General features: G+C 49.4%; 1 protein-coding gene across 1 annotated transcript in view; it reads left to right on the top strand.

Moving 5' to 3' along the window:
* The window catches only part of CSMD2 (CUB and Sushi multiple domains 2), a 655,591-nt gene that overhangs the window by 226,893 nt on the left and 402,342 nt on the right, over positions 1–26,356 (top strand). Inside the window, exon 6 of the mRNA XM_010841252.1 lies at positions 3,122–3,329. Coding sequence (XP_010839554.1) covers positions 3,122–3,329 — 208 coding nt within the window. The remainder of the gene's footprint in view (positions 1–3,121; positions 3,330–26,356) is intronic.

Raw genomic sequence — 26,356 nt, forward strand, 5'->3', positions numbered from 1 at the left:
AAGAATGGGCTCGTTCTTAGGACTTCCCTGGCGGCCCAGAGGTTGAGACTCTACACTTCCACTGCAGGAGGAACAGGTCTGATCCCTGGTCAGTGGACTAGAATCCCACATGCTGCATGGCATGGCCAAAAATATAAAAAAGAAAGAAGAAATGGGCTCATTGTCTTGAATAGACCTTAACCCTGTAGAATGACATTAGTAAGGATAGTTCAGGACTTCTGAATAAACCTGCTTTTATCTCCATCCCACACTGCTTCTGTGTATCCAGCTGTCAGCTCTCTCTCTCCGCTGGGATGCCCCCTGCACACACTCTACCCCGTGGTGTCCAAAACTGCCTGCCTCCCACACCACAAGGTGCCCCCCTCCTCCTGGGTCCCCTGACGCAGGAAGTGGCATCTTTTGTCCCTCCAGATGCTCGTGCCTGAAGCTTGGGGTTCATTCATGCCCCCCGACTGCTAGTCCTGTAGATTCTGCTTCTTCACTAGCTGTCAAGCAGGTCCAACTCCCACCCTCCTCAGGTCCTTTAGCTCGGATCTCATCTGACCTTACCTTGACTGGTGACTGTGCTACTGAGAGCATCCTGCCCACTGCCCCAGCTCAGACCTCGTCTATGCCACAGTGGTCTTTCTAAGATGCAGATTTAATCCTGTTTCCTCACTGTCTTTGATCCACAAGATGAAGTTGAAGGAAAGGGAGGATTTGCCTTTAGTTGGGCATCTAGCACATGCCTGTCACTGGCTGATGCTCGGTACTGTCATATTCATTATCCCATTCAGCTGTCACAAGAAACCATTCTGCAGAGAAGCAGAATGAAGCTTAGAGAAATAAATCACCCAAGGTCCCATGGGCTGGCGAACTGTGAAACCCAAATTCAAGTCTAGACCTTCCTGACCCTAAAATCCAGTTTCTTTCCAATACAGCCCACTGCTTCCAATCTTTCGGAGCCCAGTGTTCTCTGTCATATGGCTCCTCCGCCATATGCCATCATTCCTCTCTGTTCACTCTGTTCTAGATAGACCATCTCGATCGACTCATCTTAGATCTGCCTTGTGGCTGGGTGCTTCCATGGTTATGACCTCTGGTTCTCTTTTCTGTTCAATGCCCTTCCATTTCTTCTCTATGTAGTGAACTCCGATTCATTCTTCAAAACCCTGCCCTAACAGTACTGCCTCTGTTAAGCTTTCCCAAACTGACTCACCCAAGCAAAGTAATGTGCTACTTTATCTCTGTCCTCAAAGTGTGAATTGTACTCCTGCGAGATAAGGGAGTGTTGGTTAAGAGCATTGGCCCTGAAATTAGACTGTTGGGCTTAAAAATCCCAGCTCCTTTAATTACTGTAAGCTGTACCTTTGGCAAATAACTGAAACTCTCTGTGCCTTGGTTTCTTTACCTGTAAAATGGGAATGATATTTCATAGAGTCATGAAATATGTAGAATAGTTAGCGTAGCACATGGCACCGTGTAAGTGCTTAATAAATAGTAATTTTGGTTACTGTTACTCTGCTGCCTCTGATACACATTTGAATCCTGATATTACATTTTTCCTTTCTTTATAATTTAGTCCACATCTCTAATACAGCTTTTGCTAAGTGGATTACTATCCCTTACTTGCACACAGGGGCTTCCCTAGTGACTCAGCGGTGAAGAATCTGCCTGCAATACAGGACATGCAGTTTTGATCCCTGGGTGGGGAAGATCCCTTGGAGAATGAAATGGCAACCCACTCCAGTATTATTGCCTGGGAAATCCCATGGAGGAGGGACCTGGTGGGCTACAGTTCATGGGGTCACGAGAGTTGGACATAGCGACTAAACCACCCCCACCACTTGCATACAAGCTCCAGGAGGGCAGGCTTAGGAAATCTGGTTAACTTCCACTAAGCCACCCAGCTATAAGCTGCAGGGGAGGGGTGCACACTGAGCTGTGCAAAAATTGGAAAGCCAGTGTTCTTAACTATTACATATCAGAGCATGTCTTGGGATCATTGTTTCTGCATATCAAGTCTCAGCTGGGATGTGGGCTGGAGCAGTGATTCCATCAGGATGTGCTGTGCGGATGAGGAAGACATGGTCCCTGCCCTTGGGATTTCCAGCAAGTTCAGAACCTAGAGTGGCAGACAGACATGTGACAGGTCACTCACACAGTGCCAAGTACGATGTCTGAAGTCACACACTCTGCTGCAGGAGCACAGAGAAGGGAGCAGCTATTAAAAGCATGGGGGATGAGGCTTTCCTGAGAAGTGGTACTGCAGTTGGATCTCAAAGCATCGGAAGACTTCCTCTGGACCAGGGGTACCCTAGACAGATGGTGTGGTGTGAGCAAAGCCCAGGAGGTGTGACCACGCCCAGCACTCGAACCGAGCTGACCTGGGCCCGAGGAGCAGGAGGGAACATTGCAGAGGTCTGGCCAGGCTGTGAATGCCCTTTGAGTTTTGCCCTGAGGGTACTGTGATGAGCTTTCATTTAGTTCCATTACATCCAAGAGCTTCCCTGGTAGCTCAGGCAGTAAAGAGTCCGCCTGAGATGCAGGAGACCCAGGTTCGATCCCTGGGCTGGCAGGATTCCCCTGGAGAAGCAAATAGCAACCCACTCCAGTATTCCTGCCTGGTTAATTCCATGGACTGAGCAGCCTGGCAGTCTACCATCCATGGGGTCCCAAAGAGTCGGACGTGACTGAGCGACTAACACTTTCACTTCCACATCCGAAGTTTCCTAGGATCTGGTAGGGGAAAAGGTCCTGGTCACCACAGTCATGACCGTGGAAATAAGTGTGATAACTGATTTCTCCTTTTTTCTTGGTCATTGCGCAACACTGTGGTGTAGTAGCTAGAAACGTGCTCCACCAGGCAGAGTTCACCCAGCTCACTGACCTAGCTCATTGGCTGTGTGACCTCAGGCAGGTTGCTTTACCTCCCTGTGCCTTGGTTTCCTCATCTGTTCAATGAGAAGAAGAAGAACTAAAATTCTCAGAACAGGGTCTGGTGCACGAACAGGGCTCTGGAAGTTTGTGGCACATGCTCTCTGCAGGTCATGTCCCAGGGTCCTCTCTGCCTCTCATGCATGCAGTACACGATTAAGTACCAGGACCTGGACTCACATGAGCCTCTTGTGTCTGCCCACAGCGGACGATGCATGCGGTGGGACCCTGCGGGGCCAGAGCGGCATCATCTCCAGCCCGCACTTCCCCTCGGAGTACCACAACAACGCCGACTGCACCTGGACCATCCTGGCCGAGCTGGGGGACACCATCGCCCTGGTCTTTATTGACTTCCAGCTGGAGGACGGTTACGACTTCCTGGAAGTCACGGGGACCGAAGGCTCCTCCCTTTGGTAAGCACGCCTTCCCTCCCCTCCCCCTCCCCTGTCCCCTGCAACTGTGGCTTCCAGGGATGTGGTCCCCTTGGCGCCTAGACCTGCAGCCAGAGGTCCCTTTGCCACCTGTTCTACCCCCTACTGGAAAGTTTCCTTTCCTCATAATGAGAAGTCACTGCGTATTTTCAGAGCTGGGGTCAATTTTCACAGTGATTTTGGTACCTGATTTGAAGCATGTCCTCGCTGAAGAATATCAGGATGGGATTTGGTCAAGGAACTTGCATTAAGACTAACAGTGGTCTCAGGACATGGATAGGGTCTCAGTGAAATGACTTGAAATATTGTCCCATTGCTGGAAGCATCCAGCAAAGGGACTAGAACGTTGAGTGGCAGTTGCTTTTCCCATGCCCAGGGTTCCGAGCCGGGAGAGGCATTGTCACGCCTTGGTTCCTGCGGGAAGGGCTAACCTACTTCCTATTGTTTGCCTTCACCACAAAGCAGGGCTTTTATGAGCTGTGCTCTGCTGCCATGGAGACTCTGGTGTCGGCAGGTTTGGGAGGAGATGGATGATGAAGGCTTACCGGCCTTGGTTGTTTGTGGTCTCCCAGGCTTGGACCCATGGGGTGGGCCCTAGCTGGGGCTGGCTTAGAGAGTGACGTGCTTTCTGTTTGGGTGACAAGCCTCAAGAATGGTGGCGCAACATTCATAATGTGCTCTTGTATTCTGGTGGTTCTGTTATCAGGACGAGGGCAGCAGGGGGACCTGGGTCAGCATATGGGGAGCCAACAGAAGGATGCGCTCAGGTGTGCTTCTTTGCAGTCTTGATTGCTGCGTGGTGCCGGGGAAGGTGGGGCTCGCTGCCTGGGACTGAGAAGGAGGAGGTGTCACTGAGGGGCCTGAGTGAAGCAGAAGGTGGCAGCTGCAAGCGTCAGGGATGGATAGTCCCTTGGGAAGACAGACACAGTGGTCAGCAGGCTAGAGGCATGGGCGGGGAAGGGGAGGAAGGGTGGGAGAGGAAGAACAAGAGCGGCTGATGTTGAACATTTCTTTTATACCAGGTTTTGTTGTAGGAAGGCCAGTTGAGTAAGACATGGCCCTTTGAGAGTGAGGAAAACAGACAAATCCACCACAGGCCCCAAGCATGACTATTTGAGAGGGAAAAAGTGGGAACAGACTCCTGCCAAATATGGACTTGGAGCTTCAGGGACCAGGAAACTCAGATTTCATGTTGTGGTAGAAGGTGTTCTGACCTGGGGGTCAGAAGACTTTGGTGTCATAGGCGTGTTGCAAAAACTTGGCCAAGTCAGGTCATTTACTGCCCCGGATGGGGTGTTGAGACAGGCGGACACGAGCTGACGGTTGATTGTTGTGTGGAGCTTGGTCCGGGGGCAGGGACTGGACATTTGGTGCTTGGAGTTGGGATGAAAGTCTAGATGACTGTCCACCAAACCGCACTCCTAGTGACCTGCCCAGTCCGAAGACCTTCTGTCTCCCTGCCCTCTTTTTGTAAAATACTTATTTTTCTGATCGTTTATGTCATACATATGCTCCGTATAGAAAACATGGACAATATTAAAAGGTATAGGGAAATGAATAATAACAAGTATTAACGTTTTCTGTATTTGGTTGCGTTGGGTCTTGGTTGCAGAATTCGAGATCATTCCCTGTGGCTCCCAGGCTCCCTAGTTGTGGCACTGAGGGTCCAGAGCACTCGGGCTTCAATAGTTGCAGTTTGTGGGCTTAGATGCCCAGCAACATGTGGACCTTCGTTCTGCAATAAGGGATCGAACCCAAGTCCCTTGCATTGCAAGGCAGATTCATTTTTTTAAAACCTTTTTATTTTGTATTGGGGTACAGCCCGTAAACAGTGTTGTGACAGTTTCAGGTGGACAGCAAAGAGGCTCAGCCATACATATATATGTATCTGTTCTCCCCCAAACTCCCCCCTCTTTTAGGCTGCAAGGCAGATTCTTAACCACTGGACCACCAGGGAAGTCCCACAAGTATTAACGTTTTGATGTATTCCCCTTTGGCCTTTTTGCTTTGCCTAGATCAAGCTAGCTGGCATTTTTATATATGTTTAATATTAAAAAATAAAGATCTGAAAATATGTCAGTCACTATACATTTTAACATTATATCATGAAAATTTTTCCTATATCATTACACATGTCTCCGAAATGTAATTGGTGTGAGACTAGAATTTATTTAGTAAATAAACAGTATTTGTTGAGCTTTTATATGGCAGGCTGATTCTAAGCTCTTACAGGTGTAATTTCATTTAGACTTCTATGAAGTAGGTAGCATGATCTTCCTCCTTTTGCAGATGAGGAAAACGAGGCCCAGTGTGGTTAGGTCACTGGCTGGAAGTCACACAGTAGTAAGGAGCAGAGCTGGGATTCACCCCCAGGTTAGCTGGACTTGAAAGCCCATCTTCTTGGTCACGCCGGCGCACTGCGTCACACGGTGTTTGAGGAGGGCTGTCGCGGTGGCGGTGCGTTCCCTTGTGAGACTGACACAATTCCCTCCATCAGGTCTCTTGATGGATTGTAGCCAAGCTTGCACTTCTGCAAACAGATACGGAGATGGATATCCTTGCTGGTTCTCTCTCTTCCAGCCCCAAGGCCTCTGCAATGCACTAATGCACTTGTTTATCCGTGGGCCAAATGGCCTCCCACAGCCTCCACCCGCCCCCCGCCCCTGCCCCCCGCCGGATGTGAGTCTACCCGGTTGTCCAAACTTCTGGAGGGAAACAAACGGGAAAGAGTATTCCTTTTCCTATTAAGTCACTCAGTGGGAAAGGAATTAAGCAGAGGAAATTGTTAGGGGAGTCATTCAGAACTCTGCCGTAAGATTAAATTATAATCATTTACAGGGTCTGTGTCACCCTTGCCAGGCAGGATGCATTTGTTGTTCTAATTTATACCTGCGTAGCAGTTATGGATGAACAAAGCTGCAGGCTCAGGACGTCTGTGCAAAGAACCCGCTCCCTCCCCAGCCCCTCTCCTTTATGGATCCCTGGACTCATGTGAAAATGGGATGCTCCTGCTTTATGAGTGTATTGCTTTTATCACTGGATCAAAGCAATAGGACTTTAGGATGTTCTCTTGAGTTCTTCACCAAGCAGAGAAAGACAACATCTGGAAAGGTGAATTTGAGCAACTAGACATCCCTTCATCTGTTGAGAAAACAGATACACCTTTTAGAGGGGGAAAAAAAAAACAACACTATCTCCTTTATCTGGAGAAGGAAATGACACGCATGCCAGTGTTCTTGCCTGGAAAATCCAATGGACAGAGGAGCCTGATGGGCCCCTGTCCATGGGTTCGCAGCATCAAACCCGACTTAGTGACTAAATCACGCCTCCTCTATCAGGTAGCAGATTTGTGATAATTCAGAAGAGGATGGTGGCATGGACTGTCCCTGACTCAGTTCCTACACTCTCCTCCCCTTCAAAGAGGATGTAAGCAGGAGACTTTAAATTAGGGTTTGGACTTCATGGACTTCAAGTTCCAAATGATTGGGAAAACATAGGCTTGATAATTTTTTATTTTTCCAAATAAGGATATTCAGTTCACTCAGTCGTGTCCAACTCTTTGCGACCCCATGAATCACAGCACGCCAGGCCTCCCTGTCCATCACCATATCCCGGAGTTCACTCAAACTCACGTTCATCGAGTCAGTGATGCCATCCAGCCATCTCATCCTCTGTCGTCCCCTTCTCCTCCTGCCCCCAATCCCTCCCAGCATCAGAGTCTTTTCCAATGAGTCAACTCTTCGCATGAGGTGGCCAAAGTTTTGGAGTTTCAGCTTTAGCATCATTCCTTCCAAAGAACACCCGGGGCTGATCTCCTTCAGGATGGACTGGTTGGATCTCCTTGCAGTCCAAGGGACTCTCAAGAGTCTTCTCCAACACCACAGTTCAAAAGCATCAATTCTTCGGTGCTCAGCTTTCTTCACAGTCCAACTCTCACATCCATACATGACCACTGGAAAAACCATAGCCTTGACTAGACGGACCTTTGTTGGCAAAGTAATGTCTCTGCTTTTCAATATGCTGTCTAGGTTGGTCATAACTTTTCTTCCAAGGATATTAGAGAACAACAACAAAAAATCCTGCCAACTCTTCAGAACATGATTTCATAAAACAAAGGACAATTCAAAGCCAAAAAGGTGGCAGGATATAATCAATGGCACTGACATAATGAAAGATGGGGGTGGGGGGGGGGGGTACATAATAATGGTGTCTGCCATAACTGTAAAGTCCTGTGATGTATATGCGTCAATCAGTGGACTACCGCTTCCTGTTGTGCTTGTCCATCCCTGGCCTCTGGGAATCCGACCATACATGTTTTGAGTGGGAAAAGGTTGTTACTGTGGTGAGCACTGAACCCTGCAACTCTGTCATGCTGAGGGGGTCCCAAGTGTCTCAGACTTGCTCTCCCTAAAGTTAATTGTCTTTTTGTGTGTGTGATTAACCAGGAGCCAAATTGGGCTTGAATTGACTTGAGAGTTACAATCCACGTAGCAGATTTGGTATTACTCCCCTACCCCCACCCCCACACACACTCACACAGCCAAAGGACACACGCTCCTCCAAGTCATTGCCATATACACATCAGCAAGTCAACCCCCCTGACACATACATACTTCTAGTTCACTGAACTCAATTTAGGGACCAATTTTTGCTCACTGATCCTTCTCAGGGGTGGATAGTGGTCTTTGTTCTGCTCTGACCCCATCTGTTGGCAGTGATCTTCAGGGAGCCCTATTCCTTCCTCTCCAATTCTATGAAAATACGCTCAGCACGGCTCCAGTTCCTCATGGGCCCCTGGACTTTTCAGAGGGCTGGGACTAAGGGATGCAGAAGATTCTTTTAAAGCCTGGGCTTCTGGGTCCCAGGAGGGAATTAGGATCATGTTATCCTAATGAGGAGAAGTAATTGCCAGGCCATTACAGAGGCAGCCTCTCCATCTTGGAGAAAATCTGTGAGTTAAAATCCACCCAGAATCTCTCCCCTTTGCCTCATGCTGAACTCTGTCCACTGGCATCTCAGCAGGAGCTTCCCCTGGGCTGTATGAGAGGAGAGAAAGCCAGACACCCCTCCGAGAACAGGGGCGAGGTCTGCGTAGTGTCTCCAACCTTAGGTGTCGAGCCTGCACCTTGGCATCTGAGCAGACAGCAGACTTGGGACTCAGACAGACATGAGCTCAAAACCCAGATCCACCTCTTCACTGCTGTGTAATCTTGGGATATTTACTAACCTCTCTGAACCTCAGTTTCCACATCTGAAAAATGGGGCTCATTATACCAACCTACAAGGCATGTTGGAAGGGATCAACATGTAAACTGCTGCCTAACGTACTCCTGGGATGGGGCTAGAAGCAAGGTGCTCTCTCTCTTGAGGGAAAAAGGGTACGATGAGTCCACACCGAGCTTCACCCGATTCTTGGTGACCCCACCACGGCCATGGCCCAGCCTGCAAGCCCAGTGGCATCTCACCAGGCAGAGTGACACTTGCCTGATCCAGCTCTGGGGAGTTACCAGGTGAGGGGAACTGGCAGAGAGCCCCTGGGTCAGACAGGAGGACACCCGTGCAGAGTCAGCAGGTGGGGGTGACTTGGTTGCAACGGTCTTCCCAGAGCTGCACGCTGTGAGTGCATTGTGAGCAGCAGCACCTCTTCTCTGCCTGCACCCAGGCCCCGGGCTGGCTAGTTCAACTCATCCAGCTGCTGATGGCTGCTCTGGGCCGGCCTGGGGCAGGGGCAGTGCCCCGGCGACCCTAGGGGGTCTGCAGGCTTGGGAAGAAGGGGCAGAGTGTGGAGAAGACATCCTGCAGAGAAGGGGGAGGCACAGCCCCATCACTGTCTCGGATTGATGAGGATGCAGAATCTGTTGGCCTTGCTCCCTCCTTGGCTCCTCTTCCACCCCTGTGGCCGCTTCTTCCTGTGATGGGGAGGGCAGGCAAGGCCTGACCTGCACTCAAGGTGGAAGCCACCCTTTCTCTGGGGCCAGCTAAAGTGCCAGCCACAAGGGTGTGTTCATGGGGGTGTGTATGGTAGAGGGAGTTCAAAGCTCCTTCCTGCGTCTGGGATTTCTGTGTAGACTCAGGACCACTCTCCCATCTTCTGTGGATCCGTCTGTACCGGGAGTCATGGCCCCTCAGCCTCTCTTCTTTGCTTTCTTCAGTCTACTGGGATTTCATTCTTCGTTTCACTACAGTCATTTGGGATCTGCTGCCCATTCCCTCTGGAGAAGGCAATGGCACCCCACTCCAGTACTCTTGCCTGGAAAATCCCATGGACAGAGGAGCCTGGTAGGCTGCAGTCCCTGGGGTTGCTAAGAGTCGGATACGACTGAGCGACTTCACTTTCACTTTTCACTCTCATGCATTGGAGAAGGCAATGGCAACCCACTCCAGTGTTCTTGCCTGGAGAATCCCAGGGACGGGGGAGCCTGGTGGGCTGTCATCTCTGGGGTTGCACAGAGTTGGACATGACTGAAGCGACTTAGCAGCAGCATCCCATTCCCTCTGTGCCCTCAAGTCTAGCCCCCCACAGGCCTCTATGTGACAACCTTGCCTCCACTGAACATTCGAAATAAGAAAAGGGAGGAGAACACGCTGCAGGGTTTTAGAGGAGGATGCTGTCCTGGGGCAGGAGACTGGGGCCTCCAGGCAGGGCCTGCATTCGAGCCGGGCCTTGAAGGATGGGTACCATTTTGATATGAGAGAGGGAGATGATGGGTGGGAGGGCATCATTCTAGGGCTGCTGCCTGGGTCTCCTGGCCAATGTAGGAGCTCACTTCCCTGACCCCTGAGACACAGGCCCAGGAACTGGTCCCAGGGATTCTCTAGGGAGGATTCTCTTCACCATGCACCCACCCTGGAGATTGGAGACTCTGCCATCCACCTCTGAGCCTCAGTAGCCCCTTCCACCTGGGAAAAAAGAGGAGAAAGTCGACTCCAGTGCCTAGTGTTCCCAGGTCCTGCCCCCAGGGCGGCCCAATAGACTTCAGCTGTTGTTTTTTTTTCGGGGGGGCAGGGGAGTTGTTTGGTTTTTGTTTATTGCTGTACTCAAAGGCAAGAGCTGGATCATCCAAAAAGCAAGAGAGTTCCAGAAAAAACATCTATTTCTGCTTTATTGACTATGCCAAAGCCTTTGACTGTGTGGATCACAATAAACTGTGGGAAATTCTGAAAGAGATGGGAATACCAGACCACGTGACCTGCCTCTTGAGAAACCTATATGCAAGTCAGGAAGCAATAGTTAGAACTGGACATGGAACAACAGACTGGTTCCAAATAGGAAAAGGAGTACATCAAGGCTGTATATTGTCACCCTGCTTATTTAACTTCTATGCAGAGTACATCATGAGAAACGCTGGGCTGGAAGAAGCACAAGCTGGAATCAAGATTGCCGGGAGAAATATCTGAGGTTACTCAGATATGCAGATGACACCACCCTTATGGCAGAAAGTGAAGAGGAACTAAAAAGCCTCTTGGTGAAAGTGAAAGAGGAGACTGAAAAAGTTGGCTTAAAGCTCAACATTCATAAAACTAAGATCATGGCATCTGGTCCCATCACTTCCTAGGATATAGATGGGGAAACAGTGGAAACAGTGGCAGACTTTATTTTTGGGGGCTCCAAAATCACTGCAGATGGTGACTGCAGCCATGAAATTAAAAGACGCTTACTCCTTGCAAGGAAAGTTATGACCAACCTAGATAGCATATTGAAAAGCAGAGACATTACTTTGCCAACAAAGGTCCATCTAGTCAAGGCTATTGTTTTTCCAGTGGTCATGTATGGATGTGAGAGTTGGACTGTGAAGAAAGCTGAGCGCTGAAGAATTGATGCTTTTGAACTGTGGTGTTGGAGAAGACTCTTGAGAGTCCCTTGGACTGCAAGGAGATCCAACCAGTCCATCCTGAAGGAGATCAGCCCTGGGATTTCTTTGGAAGGAATGATGCTAAAGCTGAAACTCCAGTACTTTGGCCACCTCATGCAATGAGTTGACTGTTTGGAAATGACTCTGATGCTGGGAGGGATTGGGGGCAGGAGGAGAAGGGGATGACAGAGGATGAGATGGCTGGATGGCATCACCGACTCGATGCTTATGAGTTTGGGTGAAGTCCAGGAGTTGGTGATGGACAGGGAGGCCTGGCGTGCTGTGATTCATGGGGTCGAAAAGAGTTGGACACAACTGAACTGAACTGATACTCCAAGGCATGTGGGATCTTAATTCCCAACCATACATCAGACCCGTGTCCCCTGTAATGGACGTGTGGAGTCTTAACCACCAGGAAAGTCCCTTCAGCTGTTTTTGAAAAGAGAATTTCCCTGGAAAGCAGGTTCAACCTACTCTCTGGATTCAACTTTGAGGATTTTTCTTTACTTTGTTTCCCTTCATTGGTTTGCTTTTATGTTTATAAGTGGGGATACAAAAACTCCCATCTAATATACAGACATTCAGTTTGAAATTTTGCTAGTAACAATTTCTCCTTTTGAAACACTGAGTTTTAATTATTAAGCATTTTGCCCATGGAATTTGAGCCAACTAGAACCATTTGATCTCAGCGACTTTTAACTAGATATTTCATTCAAGAGTCATTAGATTCAGATATAATTAGAATGAAAACAGCATGCCAATGGGGATTTGTTAATAACTATTCACTTATTTATTCATTCATATATATTTTGTCAAACCACTGGTTTAGATCATTTTCATTCTTTGTTACTTTTTCCCTCTTTATTTTCAGTAATCATTTATTGAGAGCCTTCTATGAACTAGGCTCTGCTAGGTGCAGGGAGACAAAAACACAGTCCCATCCCCAGGGAGATATTTATTTACTCCACAGATGTTTATGTAATAGCCATGCATTGTACAGGACCCTGGAGCTCACAATCAGGGCAGAGAGGCATATAATTAAGCATATAATTAAGTGCTTTACAATAGCATGTGTTAGGTACTTTTCTTAGAGGTATACAGAAGTTCCCCTGGGGCTAAAAAAGAAATGTAATAGCTACGATTCTTTTTTTTTTTTTCAAGATGTAGAAACCCATCTCCAGCTGATTCAAGCTAGAAAGGGAATATGTTGTCTTCTATAACTGAGAAGTCCAGACTGGCTTCAGGCACTGCTGGATCAAGGCATGTAGATAAGGTCATCTGTAGTTGCTTCTCCCCCTCCCACAGCTTTGTCTTCCTAGATCTTGGCTTCACTATTGGGCAAACTTTGCCCATGAGGTAGCAGAGCTCACCAACCTCAGCTTTCCCCATCCTACTGATTTGGCAGTCCTAGCAGAAAGAATGGCACCCCACTCCAGTACTCTTGCCTGGAAAATCCCATGGGCGGAGGGGCCTGGTGGGCTGCAGTCCATGGGGTCGCTAGGATTCGGACACAACTGAGCGACTTCACTTTCACTTTTCACTTTCATGCATTGGAGAAGGAAATGACAACCCACTCCAGTGTTCTTGCCTGGAGAATCCCAGGGACAGGGGAGCCTGGTGGGCTGCCGTCTATGGGGTCGCACAGAGTCGGACACGACTGAAGCGACTTAGCAGCAGCAGCAGCAGCAGAAAGAAAGTGTGTCTTTCCTAATGGTTCCCACAAAAGCCCTCAGATGGTCCTTGACTGGACCAGAATTGAATCATGTGCTCTGCTCTCAACATCAGTATACAGCTAGATGATATTCTTACTGGCCAGGCCCGGGTCACATAGCTATCTGTCCTACCCAAACCTCTGACTGGAAGTGGGAAAGAAGTGGTTCACCAAAGGAATACCAGGTCACTCGGAAGACAGAAACAAAAAATGTCCTCCTAAAAGGACTCAGTCTTCCATCACAGTAGAGGGGCTACTGGGAGGACTCAGATGAATGAGTCCCAGATGGTGTGACTTTGGAGTTGAACTGAAGGGTGAGCAAAAGTTTATCACCGACGTGGAGCCAGAAAGAGCCCTGGTGTGTTGGCAGCATTGCAAGTGGAGTGCAGGGTGCAAGAAAGCAAGGGCAGGAGACGAGGTCTGAGACGAGCACAGGAAGAGCATGGGTCGTAAAGAACTTCGTCCCCACATTCATATACGGGGAGAGGATTCCGTAGACTAAAGAAAGCTATTGAAGTATCTTAAGCAGAGAAGGAACATGATCACCCTGAATCTTAATTGGGTTCATAGAAGGTTCAGAAGCCAGCTGTAAAACTCGGTGACCACTCAGCCAAGAGATCATCCAGCCTTGAATTATGGTAGTTGTAAAGGGATGGAGCAGAGACAGTGATCTCAGAAAACACCTCAGACACAGAGCCAGCTGCTTTGGGGGCGTCATTGGAAAGGAGGAATGAAGGCAGAGGAGGAGTCTGGGGTGAATCCCGTTTCTGGCTTGATGGCTGTGGTAGGGTCATTCAGCAGAGGAACACAGGGGAAGGAGCAGGGCCAAGGGGTGGTCATGCTTGCTGGCCTCCCCAGCATGAAATGGGCACAGAGAGGGAAGTTAAGGCCACAGCAAGGAAGAAGATACGGGGACACAGTTGCCCTTGGTTATTGATACACACTGTTTGCGATGAGACTAGTGGAGATGGTCATGGGACAGGAATAACTATGGCTGAAGAGTTTGGTGTTTAAGTATGTATTCTGGCAGGGCCTTGAGAAGCCATCCTCAGGATCAGCACCAGCAGCATTATCAGCAGTGTCTCCTTTCAACATCTCAGTCAGCCTTACCACCTCCATCTTCCCTGCCAGCATCTTTCTGTCATTATTCATTCATTCAAACTACTTAAGCCCTTCCATTGTCTGACAGTGAGCCTGGCATTGGGAATACAGGGGTGGAGAAAACAAATGAAGTCTCTGTTTTTGCGGGACTTCTGGTCTACTCTGGGGAGACTGCTATGAAAAAAAGAATCACAGAATATATGTAAAATACAGCTGTGATGAGTACCACGAAGGAAATGAACAGGATGGGGAATAATAGCTCTGGAGACCTTAAGTAAAAGGGATTGGGCCGGCCTCTCTTGGGGGACAGGATCTAAGATTAAGACTTGAGAAGGAGCCACCGTGGGAGGCACTCAGGATCAGCATTTCAGGCAGCGGGAATTACACGTGTAAAGACCCATGTCACAGTGCCCTATTTTCCTTTGAACTTCATACAGGCAAGTGGTGTAAGGTCTATGCCTGTTCTCTGGGGTTTCAGTCTGTTTGAATATCAGGAGCAAGGCAGGGTCAAGGTCTTAGGCTGGCAGAGATGGTGCATGCCTGAGGCTGTTAAGCCCAGTGGCACCCGGAACTGGCAAGGGGATGGGCCTGTTCCAGCCGAGACTCAGAACCTCCTGCCTCCCTGTGGGTCTGTGACAACCTCACTTCCCTCTCCTTTCCTGCCACATCACAATGCTTTAAACCAGCCCGAGAAGCTGTTCTCTTCTGATGGAGCCCATGAAATTACATCTGTTCTTTCCATCAGGAGCAAGTCCATAAATAACCAGCCCTTTAAAATCTCATCTCCCGTATCTCTCGGAGTTGGAAGTGGCATTACGGGCTCTGCAGCTGAGCAGTGGGAAAGGATTAGAGCCCTGGCATGCTGCTGGCAGCCCGGGCCCGGAGATCTGGAGCGCAAGGCTGGGGCTTCTGCACGCACCACATGACTTTCTTGTTTGCGTCGCTGAGAACTTGTTCTCGGAAAGAGAACACGAGCTGCAGCTTGACGGGGCAGGAAGCGAGCCGGGGTCGTCCGCTGTCGGCATAGCGTCTCCTCTAGAGCCGGCGACTTGGCCAAGTTCTGTGTGTGGGAAGCCGAAGTCGGGCAGCTGGCCTGCGCCCCGTGGGTCCGACTGCGTGCAACAGGTTGGTAATAAGCACGGCGTCTGCGTGGCGGCCCGTGCCAGGACCGTGAAGGGCACCAGACAGTGAGATGCTCTTGTCGACCTCTCTGGAGGAGCTGCCAGATGCCCGATGGAGCCGTGAAGACAGATGGAAGGTGCTATTCTGGGCCCTTCCAGAGGCCCCTCGTCCTGGCATGATCCGCCTTCCAGAATGATGTTAGTTCATTCAGAATGTTCGAGGCCCCAGTCCTGGTCTCCTTCCCACTTGGCCATGGATGTTTGTTCTACGTGCTCTTGGCATTACCTAGCCCGTGTTTCACTCTGGTTTTTGTCTGTCCCTTGCTTTTACAACTTCTCCCAGCTCCCTAAGACTGACCTAGTTCTGTCCCTGAGCTTATACTTCTCGTAATCCCAGTTTCTCCTCATCCAGTCGCTGATGTGCGACACCCACAACTCACCAGAGAAGCAAGATGCAAGCGGAAAACTAGCATTTGATAATCTGATGAAGTGGCAAATGGCGTTAGACTCAATGGACTTTGTCATTTGGGAAGGGAGAAGGCAGGCTTGGTTTGAACACAATGGAGAGACTTCATGGGATAGTAGAACTCCAGCGTCTCTGGGAAATTCTCATCTAAGTTCTTGGAAGAGCAGTCTGTCCTGGCTGCCTCTAAGTGTTCTGTCCCCAGTAACTTCTACCTACTTCACCATGGCTTCTACCCCCAGCCTCCCCCTGAAACTATTCCCATTAAGATCATCATCAGAGAACCAGCCCCCGACCCCAAACACTACCACTTCCGATGCCAAAGCCAAAAGCTCATCTTCAGGTGTCGCCCTACTAGATACTTCTGCATTCCTTTACACTGTTGCTTACTGCTTCTTCCAGAACTTTCCTTTTCTCTTTTTTTCTTTCTGAGGCTGCTCGCTATGATTTTTCTAGACCTCTCTGACCATTCCTTCTCTGTCTTCTTCAATGACCACAAGATTCTGTTCTCACCTAACTGCTCTGCCCATCCCCCCATGTTCTTCCTGGGTTAGCTTATCTGCTCCCGTGGTTTCAGATAAGCCACCTGTCTGTTTACAGGTCTCAAATGTGGCTCCCTAGTCTGTCCTCCCCACTGAGTATCAGGCTTTGGAGCCAAGTACTTATTGGACAACTCTCCCTTCATATCTCACCAATGCCTCCAATTCAACAGGTCCCAACTTCATTTATAACTGATGATTAAAGTGGGCAGGGTTTGTTTCCTTTCTTGGTTTATGGCACTACCCTCTACCTAGTCAACCACAGCTCTGGGAATCATCCCTGTCTAATCCCTGTCTCTCACCAGTCACATTCAGTTAATTGCTAAGTTCCCCCCAATGAACCTCCTGTGCATATCTTTACAGTCTTGACTACCACTCCCCCAGTTCAGCCCATCGTCTTTTCTTCTTTGTGGGTTATAATAGCCTCCTTGCTGATCACTCAGCTTCTTGGCATTCTCCAATTCATCCTCCCCACTGCTACCAGAATGGTTTAATTAAAATGCAGATCTGACACGCTAAGCCCCAGGCAAAAGCTTTCAATCATCTTCCATTGTCTACAGAATAAAATCCCAGCCCTTGATAGGCCCTTCTTGATCCAGCCCTTGCCTGCCACCCCAGCCTCATCCCTTGCCACTTCCTTCTTTGAACTCCATTAACCCTGACACTCAGTAGTATCACACCACAAAGGTTTATTTCCTGCTCATGCTACACGTCTGTTCTGGGAGTCTCTCTAATCCACGTAGTCATACCCAGGAGTATCCAGGATCTAGAATCTTGTAGATCCACTATCTGGAGTATGTTGGCCTTGTCCAATGGTATAGCAGGCAAAGAGAGTGGCGAATCTAGCATGGGCTTTTCACTGCCTCAGCCCAGATACAATACATATCACTCTCACTCACATTTCATTGGCCATAAATAGTCATATGGAGTAAGTCAGACCGAGAAGGAGAAACACAGCATGACATCCCTTATATGAGGAATCTAAGAAGAAAAGATACGAATGAACCTATTTATTATACAAAACGGAAACAGACTCGCAGACTTAGTTGCCAGAGGGCAAGGAGCGGGGAAAGGGATAGCTGGGGAGTTTGGGATGGACGTGTACACACTGATATATTTAAAATAAATAACCAACAAGGTCCCACTGTATAGAACAGAAAACTCTGCTCTAGACATGGTGGCACCTGCATGGGAGGGGAGTTTGGGGGAGAATGGATACATGTATATGTATGGCTGAGTCCTTTGCTGTCCACCTGAAACTGTCGCAACATTTTTAATCAGTTATACTCCAATACAAAATAAAAAGTTAAAAAAAAAAGAAATATTCACATGGTTCAACCTAACCATAAGGGAGCCTGGGAACATGATAGCAGATGAAATGACTGGTGAGCGCGTCTGTCTGCCACACTTCAAATTTCAGTAGACAAATGCCCTAGCTCTTGTCAAAGAACAGCCTCTCCTTTATGCTGCAGATCTGTTCTTCTCTAAAGATTTCCCTGCTGGAATCATCTTTTTTTTTTTTTTTTTTTTCATCATTTTTTTCTTCCCTATCAAACATTGTTTAATGTTTAAGAACATAGAGACGTGTTCTGTATCTACCATCTGAAGTCAAAAACAGCACGCCCCAAACTCCCCCATCACTCAGCTCCACCGTGCTACCACACTTGCTGAGACAGATCCCTTTCTCAGTATCTGCCCCACCTGCCACTGAAGCTGACCTTCTGCCCCACCTGCCACTGAAGCTGACCTTGGAAAGTGACCAGTGTCACTGCCCCATCTTCATGTGACGTGGCTTCTTGGCAACATGCAACACGGGCCATCTACCCTTAAGCTAGTTCCTTCTCTTGGCTGCCTTCAACCCATAGCTAGCTGCCTATGGCCGTTCCTTCTCTGTCACCTCTGCTGTCTTCTGCATGGTTCAGCCTCTGTCCACCCTTTATATGTGGACTGTGCAGGGGGTCCTGGGACCCTCTTCTTCTCCATTCACCCTCTTTCCCAGGTAATCTCGATGAATCACAGGTTGACTTTCAATATGACCTACACACCAATGACTCTCAATGTAAATGTTCAGCCCTGAGGGACCTTTTTGGGATCCATATATATGAACAGGAATCTCAAACTCTTAATGGAATCTCAAAATGAACACTTCAAAGCAGACTTTTTTAAATTGTGGTAAAATAATGTTAAATTGGCCATTTTAATCGTGTTTAAGTGTATGATTCAGTGTCACAAAGTACATTGGCATTGTTATGCAAAGAGCCCCACTGTCCATCTACAGAACTTCCCTCACCTTCCCAAAGCCAAACTCTGAACCCATTAAACGTAACTCCCCTTCCCCTCCCATTCTCTGGTAACCACCTTCTACTTTCTATCTCTATGGATTCAGCTACTCTAGGTACTTCCTACAAGAGGAATCATACAATATTCTTTTTGTGTTCAGTTCAGTTCAGTCACTCAGCTGTGTCCGACTCTTCGTGACCCCATGAACCGCAGCACGCCAGGCCTCTCTGTCCATCACCAACTCCCGGAGTTTACCCAAACTCATGTTCATTGACTCTGTGATGCCATCCAACCATCTCATCCTCTGTTGTCCCCTTCTCTTCCTGCCTTCAATCTTTCCCAGCATCAGAGTCTTTTCAAATGAGTCAGCTCTTCGCATCACGTGGCCAAAGGATTGGAGTTTCAGCCTCAACATCAGTCCTTCCAATGAACACCCAGGACTGATCTCCTTTATGATGACTGGTTGGATCTCCTTGCAGTCCAAGGGACCCTCAAGAGTCTTCTCCAACACCACAGTTCAAAAGCATCAATTCTTCAGCGCTCAGCTTTCTTCATAGTCCAACTCTCACATCCATACATTTTGTGTTAGCATAATGTTTTCAAGGCTCATCCCTATTATAGCATGTATCAGAATTCCATTCCCTTTTAAGGCTGAATAATATTCCATGGTCTGTATGTAGCACATTTTGTTTATTTACTTACTCATCTGTCTATGGACATAGGACATTTCCTTCCTGCCACTATGTCCTCTCCCAGCCTTTTCCACCTCTATTTAATCTCCAGAGGAATCTGCTCTGCTCCTTCTGTGCCACCAGCATCTGTCTGCTCAAGGGCTTTGCTTCCCAGCTTCTACCCCTTCTGTAATCCACTCTTCATACAGCAACTGTAGGAGCTGATGTTTACACATCACATTATCTCCCCCCTATTTAAGGGGGGAGCTTTCCGTCGAGTCGGATACAACTGAGTGACTTCACTTTCGCTTTTCACTTTCATGATTGGAGAAGGAAATGGCAACCCACTCCAATGTTCTTGCCTGGAGAATCCCAGGGACGGGGAGCCTGGTGGACTGCCGTCTATGGGGTCACACAGAGTCAGACATGACTGAAGCGACTTAGCACAGCTTTCCGTCACACTTAGAACCAAATCCTACAAGATCTACACTATTGGGTTCCTGCCCACCTCTTTGACTTCCATCCAATCACCCACGCCCACTCACTGTGCCTCAGATACACTCACCTTCCTCCTGTCCCTTGGATGGGCCAAGCAGATTCCCTTCTAGGGTTTCTGCACTAGCTGTTTCCAGGGTTTGAGACCCTCTTTCTTCATAGTTAAAAGAACAAAGAAACACACACACACACAAAGACCTCTGCAGTTTTGAAACGCAGAGTTCAATTTAAATTTCCCCTCCTTAAAATAAGACTTTCTCTGCCCATGCAACCTAAAGGAACCCCTCACTCTATCATGACATCTTGTTTTATTTGAGGTATTTGTGAAGCTCTGGTGTTTTCTGGCTTTTGTATTTGTCTCTTTTCTATCCTCTCCCTTCCCCGCCACTGCATACAGAACCTGGAAAGCTACAAAGGCAGGACTTGGCACTTAGTAGGTGTCCAAGAGTGGTTTGTTGGGAGGAGAAGCCTACTCGTGCCTCACCAGTAACAATGTCCTGTGGCTAATTGCAAAGGTTAACATGGAGCCTCTCCACCAAGTATTTTAAGTAATAACCTTCCTGGGGGACATTTGCAAATTAGCCCTGACTCTTGCTGATTACTCATCCTAAACTCAGTCTGATTAATAATTAATCAGCAAACTGCTTGGCCAGAGCAGGCTGATCAGTGCTAGAAAAGATCTTAAATTATGCAAGTCACTTGGCCAGTCTTAAAAAAATAAAAAAGCTCAGCAGTCGGCAGACTTGGAGAGGTTTGATTGCAACGTGAGGTTAGGTTTCTCAGTTGTTGTTTTTCCTTTTTGCCTTTTTTTTTTTTTTTTTCCCTTTTGACTAAGAAATCAATTAGGCTCAAACTTGCCACCTCAGAGAGACATTATGTAGCACAGAAATAGAAATGCGTTAAATATCACTCTCTTTTTTGTTCCTTCTCCCTTCAAAAGAGTTTTGGTCTGGGAGACAGAGGTTAAAATTAGCCAGTTTGTTAAGCAAATGCCTGTCTGGCACCTGATGTCAATTTCTGCAGCCACGTCAGTTTCAGCCTCCCCTTCCTTCCTCTGAGCAGCAGCACACTGGGCCTGGCAGGAAGAAGGCGAGAGGTTTGATGAGTGCTGCTCACTCCGCCTGCCCCAGGGTTGGGGCAGAATCAATTTGCCAGCAACCTGTCCCACCAGGAGTCCTTCTAGTCCTCTTTACCTCCTGCCTACCAACCCCAGGGAGACAGGGAAAAAGGCAATCAGGGTGATGAATGGGCCCCCACTGTAGGCGTGAACTCTGCTACCTCCAGGAACCCTCTTTTCTGTCCTCAGTCTGCAACCTCCATCCTCCAAGTCTGGTCCTCCATATGGCTTCATCTTTCTCCTCCAGATCCCTCTTCTGGTCACTGGTGACATGGCCAAGGGGGAGATTCAGAGTGATCCACTGATGTTGATCTCTGGGCCAGAGGGAAGCCAGGGATATAGGATGTAGAGCAGTTAGTGCAACCTCGATGCCCGTTAGAACCAACACCCAGATCCGTTAAGTCAGAACACCCAGAGGTGGGAGCCAGGCATCAGTGTTTGTAAAGCTCCCATGGGGTCCCCGTGTGCCCTAAAGTGGAGGACCACAAACTGGTGGAGGGTGGGTGGCTTGGGGGAAAGAGATGATGAAGGCCATCAAACAGTGAAGTGGGAAGTGGGCTTCTCAGAAGTTGACTGTCTTCCCCAGAAACTGAGAACATCTGTCTTGTGATGGGCAGGGTGAGGGGGGAAGCGGTGGTCAGAATGGCAGCTTCCAGGAGCCCCTAAACCCCTGATCTCTCTCACTTCTACCCCTGATTTAAAAAAAAATACCCTCTAGGGACTTCCCTGGTGGTCCAGTCGCTAAGACTTTGTGCTTCTAATGCAAGGGGCCTGGCTTCAGTCCTGGTCAGGGAACTAGACCCAACATGCAGCGTAGAGTCTGCACTGTTGTAACTAAAGATCCCGTGTGCTACAGCTTGGACCTGGTGCAGCCTAATAAATTTTTTAAAAAACTGAAAAGAACACCCTCTAGAATGCAGCCCTTGTTTCCCAAATTGTGATGCACTACCCAATTCCCTGAATCAAAAGACTTGCCTTGAAGGCAGTAGGGAATGCAGATTCAATCCTACCCTAGAGGACTAGCTCCAAAATTTCTGACGATTGGGCCCAAATTCAGTGTAACTATTCTCTCAGGTGTTCTGAAATAGATGCAAGTTTGAGAGCCACACTCGGCCTCAACAAAATTCCTGCCAGGGCAATAATAGGGAAGGGGTGGATTTTTGCCCATTAAGAAATGCTCGATGATCTTATGAATGGCTCCATTATTAGATTTCTTGGCACAGAAGTTCCCAGATTATATTTGACTTACATGTTTGGTTTTGGTTTAGGCACAAGGCCGGACAAGCACATCTGTTTCCTAAAACAAAGCTCGCTGACTCCTAACGGACTTTATGAATTTATTTAACAAGGGTTTTTTGCCTGCCTGCTCTGTGCCAGGTTCTTATCCTGCTCTGTGATATGCCCTGTGGTTACAATGATGAACTAGAAAGTCTCAACCCTGGGACTTTGAAGGCTAGCCTCTCTCCTTGTCTCCTGGTGGAGGCCCACGCGAAGGCGGTCTCCTTTCTGAAACTGTGAGTTGTGGTAGCATCTCTGCCTCCCCTCCTCCAGCTCCCTGCACTGCCCCTTCACCGCCCGGGTCCTGCTGAGCCGGCACCTGTCATGGCTTCTCTAGCATCCTTCTCCCACCATGAACGCTTGAAGAGCATCCACTGAGTCCAGCATCCCCGAATCCTCAGGGCTCAGCCAAAGTCCTGGCAACAGGCAGGCATCAACGTTTGCCGATGGTTTGTTGAATACCTGGAGCCTCTGACACCTTAGAGTCTCAGCACCTTCCTCACCACCCCATCTCACCACCACCAGGAAGGAAGGCAGGCGGCACTTCATCCCACCTCGCCTCGCCTCAGAGCCCTTTGGCAAGGGGACAGATACCAGGATAAATTAGCAGCCAAATATGTTGGTTGCCTCTGTGAGCCAGCTATTTCCTGGGCTGAATGACATCACCGTTAGTTGTTTTAACTTACCATTATTTATTTATAATTTTGTGGCTGTGCTGGGTCTTCGATGTTTCGAGAGCTCTTCTCCCGTCGTGGCGAGTGGGGACTACTCTCTAGCTGTGGTGCATGATCATCTCGTTGCAGTGGCTTCTCTTGTTTTGGTGCACAGGCTCTAGGGTGCCTGGGCTTTCGTAGTTGCGGCTCCCAGGCTCAGGAGCACAGGCTCTAGAAGCTGGGGTGCACCGGCTTAGTTGCTTCAGGGCATGTGGGATCTTCCCGGATCAGGGATGGAACCCGGGTCTCTGCATTGCAGGCAAATTGAATGTCATTGCACTTACTACCTCATTGAACCTTCACCAGCATCTATGAGTGTGGAATCATATCTTGTAGAAGAAGACACTGAACCTCAGAGGCTCAGCATCCTCCCCACTGCACCCTCTCCTCTGCATCTGGGTTCTGCCCGATCCATTCCCTGTGCATGCCCTAGGCCACCACTCCTGGGAGTGTTCCTTGCCTTTGGAGCAGGCTCTCGTGTGTTCTGTCTGGCCTCTTGGAGTCTCTGATTAACTTCTCCTTCCTGCCTGAATATACCTTCAGGGGTAGAATGATCTTTATGTGCTAGGAGCTGTCAGGCACTGTGCCAAGGGTCTCACATGCATTATCTCATTCATTCCCTACAAAACTCTTGTAAATTATATACCATCATCCCTATTTTTTAGGTGGAAAAACTTAAAAGACTCCACAAGGTAAAGACACCTGTGAAAAGTCATACAGCTAGCAAGCATTTGAGCCAGGAATTGGACACTGTCCCCACCAGACTCTGAGTTCTGGTCTACCCCTTCTCTTCTGTTCCTTGAGCTCTGATTCATTTTCTGCCCTGACTGCATCATTCAAGTGGCTTTTTGGCTCGCTCTTCTTGAGTCTTGGGTCCTCTCTGTCCTTTCTCCGAGGGTCTGTAGAGAGTCAGTCCTGTGTCCCAGCCAGCAGAGGGCGGCCCCTGCCCACTGTGCACCACTGATCCTCCAGGATTGCATCTCCCACCCCATTCTCATGTCCCAGGACAGTCCCCGTTGCAGCAAGTCCCGGGCTCTTGAATTAAGCATTCAGTTTTGCCTAGAATTATACTGGAGTCTGGCATCCTAAAAGAAGTCAGTCCTGAATATTCATTGGAAGGACTGATGCTGAAGCTGAAACTCCAATACTTTGGCCACCTGATGCGAACTGACTCATTGGAAAAGCCCTGATGCTAGGAAAGATCGAAGGCACGAAAAGAAGGGGATGACAGAGGATGAGATGGTTGGATGGCATCACCGACTCAATGGACTTGAGTTTGAGCAAGCTCTGGGAGTTGGTGATGGACAGGGAGGCCTGGCGTGCTGCAGTCCATGGGGTCGCAAAAAGTCGGACATGACTGAGCGACTGAATTGAACTGAACTGGCTCTATTCCTTTCTCTTTTTTTTTTTTTTGGTTTAGTTGCTAAGTCATGTCCAGCTCTTTCGACCCCGTGGACTGCAGCCTGCCAGGCTCCTCTGTCCATGGGATTTTTCCAGGCAAGAATACTGGATTGGGTTGCCATTTCCTTCTCCAGGGGATTTTCCCAACCCAGGGCTCGAACGAAGGTCTCCTGCACTGCAGACAGATTCTTTACCAACTGAACCAGCAGGGAATCCCAGGGCTCTGTTCCTGCAACAGGATATTGAGGCTCACGGGCTGCTTCCCATGTGGAGAGTTGGGGTAATGTGGCTTCTGCCCCCACGTTTCTCCCTTCTCTCAGTTCCCCTCCTGCAGTCTTTTCTGCCAGCTCCACTATGATGTGAGACCTCCTTGAAGGATGTTTGTGCCTGGCAAACCTGGAGAATGTTTGTCCAAGGGGCATCTGGGTTGCTAACTCCCAAGCTGGTGCTGAGCACCCCCAGCACCGTGCTGGGTCCCCAGTAGGCTTGATCCTCCTACTTGGGTGCTGTTGGCTGTTCCCCAGGAAGTCTCAGCTCTAGGTGTTCATGACCCAAGTCAGGAGGTAGCAAGGGCTCCGAGCCCAGGTCTGCTTTGCTGAGAGAGGGACCACACAGCAGGGTCTCCCCTTCATCATCCCGGGAAAGATCGCCAGGGTTCCCTGCTCACCCCTGAACCTCAAGAAAGGCAGAGTTGAATAAGAGAAAGAGCATGGATTTAGAAGTCCATGTTGGTTTCAGATACCAGCTCTGCTGTCAACTTGCCGGGTGACCTCAGTTAACTTACTCACCCTCTCAGGGCCTTGCAGAGAGTTACAAGAAACATGTGGCAAGAAAGACTTTGAAGGGGACCAGCTTCCCAGCTGTTAAATCCTGCTTGTGTCCTTCCTCTGACCTTGTATGGCTGAGCACCTGGAAGGGCCCCCTCCCTTCTCCCCCCACCACCCTCCCACTCCCGGAGCCTCCCAGCAGGTGCTCCACGCAGACAGCTGCACAACTCCCTTCAGGTGCTGTGGGTCTCAGCCTCCACAGCTGATCCGTCAGGCGGCAGCTGCAGACTGGCTCCCAGCGGGAGACCACAGCAGGAGGTCGTCATGACCCTCTGGGCCAGGCAGCTCTGAGGTCCCAAGGCCATTTGGCAGTAACCTCAAGGGCGCGCAGAGACAGACAGGGATGAACAACAGGGCTTTGACCCTCGCTCTGAGCAGGGCGCTCAGCTTTCTGAACTTCAGCGGCCTCAGTTTTATCAGACGGGTGGTGAGTCTCCCCTCACCCTCTCCCTCCCCTACCCCAGCCTTGCACACAGAGACTTCCTAACTCTTCACGTGTGAACACAGCATCACAGACTCCCCTCAAGCAAGAGCCGCCCCCTGCGGTGATTTTTCTGGCATTGGGAGGGTCTGAAGAAAAGACAAGCATTCTTGGTAGAGCATCAGCTATGTGCCAGGCATCTCCACTCATTGCTTCCTGTGCATCTTCAAGTGACTGTGAGAAACGGAGACTGAGCAAGGTCACCCGGCCAGGGTCACAGAGCTGGCAAGTGGCAGGCTGAGCCAGCACCCTTTCCTTCCAACCTCTTGGTCTTTGTGCCCCCCACCCCGTGCCCCTGGATTGGGGTGGGAATTCCAGCTGGAAGGAGACTGAAGGGGGCCCCCGAGCCTCCAGCCCTGGCTCCTACTCCTTCCCCTGGTGTGGCTCTTGTCCTTTGAGCTGCGCTTGGCAGAAGCTTCAGGCTGGCTTTCCAGCTTGCCCAGACCTCGACTGCCACGTGCGGCCAGCCCAGCAGATGCCCCGGGAGCACAGGACAGATTGCCCGCAGACTTCTCCTGCAGGAGAGTCCTGTCACCGTAGACAAATGGCCCGTGTCACTCAGCCACATTCTCCCCATCACTGGTCTGTGGCCTGAGTTGTCCAGATAACTCTTTTCATTGGATGCTGTCTTGGCGGATGCCACGAAGGTCCCCGGGCAGTGACAGCCCAGCCATTGCCCTGGCCGAGAGGAGACGCAGGCAGACCTGCTTCCTGACGTCCGCGCGCTGCCCGTCCAGCTCTCACAGTCATCCGGATCTGTCAAGCTCCATCAAGTGATGTTTTCCGCATGAAGGCAAATGTCCCTTAGGGCTGCGCTCGGAGCTGGAGGCGGCACCCCAGAAGCTGACGTGGCCCCCATCCTTCCACCAGCAGGTTCCTTCGCGGTTGCCCGTCTTCTCCCAACCCTTGCCCCACAATGCCCTCTTAAGCTCCCCTACATCCCCCCCAACCCCTCCCC

The sequence above is a fragment of the Bison bison genome, unplaced genomic scaffold (genome assembly GCF_000754665.1).
Source record: "Bison bison bison isolate TAMUID 2011002044 unplaced genomic scaffold, Bison_UMD1.0 scf7180017864158, whole genome shotgun sequence".
Classification (NCBI taxonomy): domain Eukaryota; kingdom Metazoa; phylum Chordata; class Mammalia; order Artiodactyla; family Bovidae; genus Bison; species Bison bison.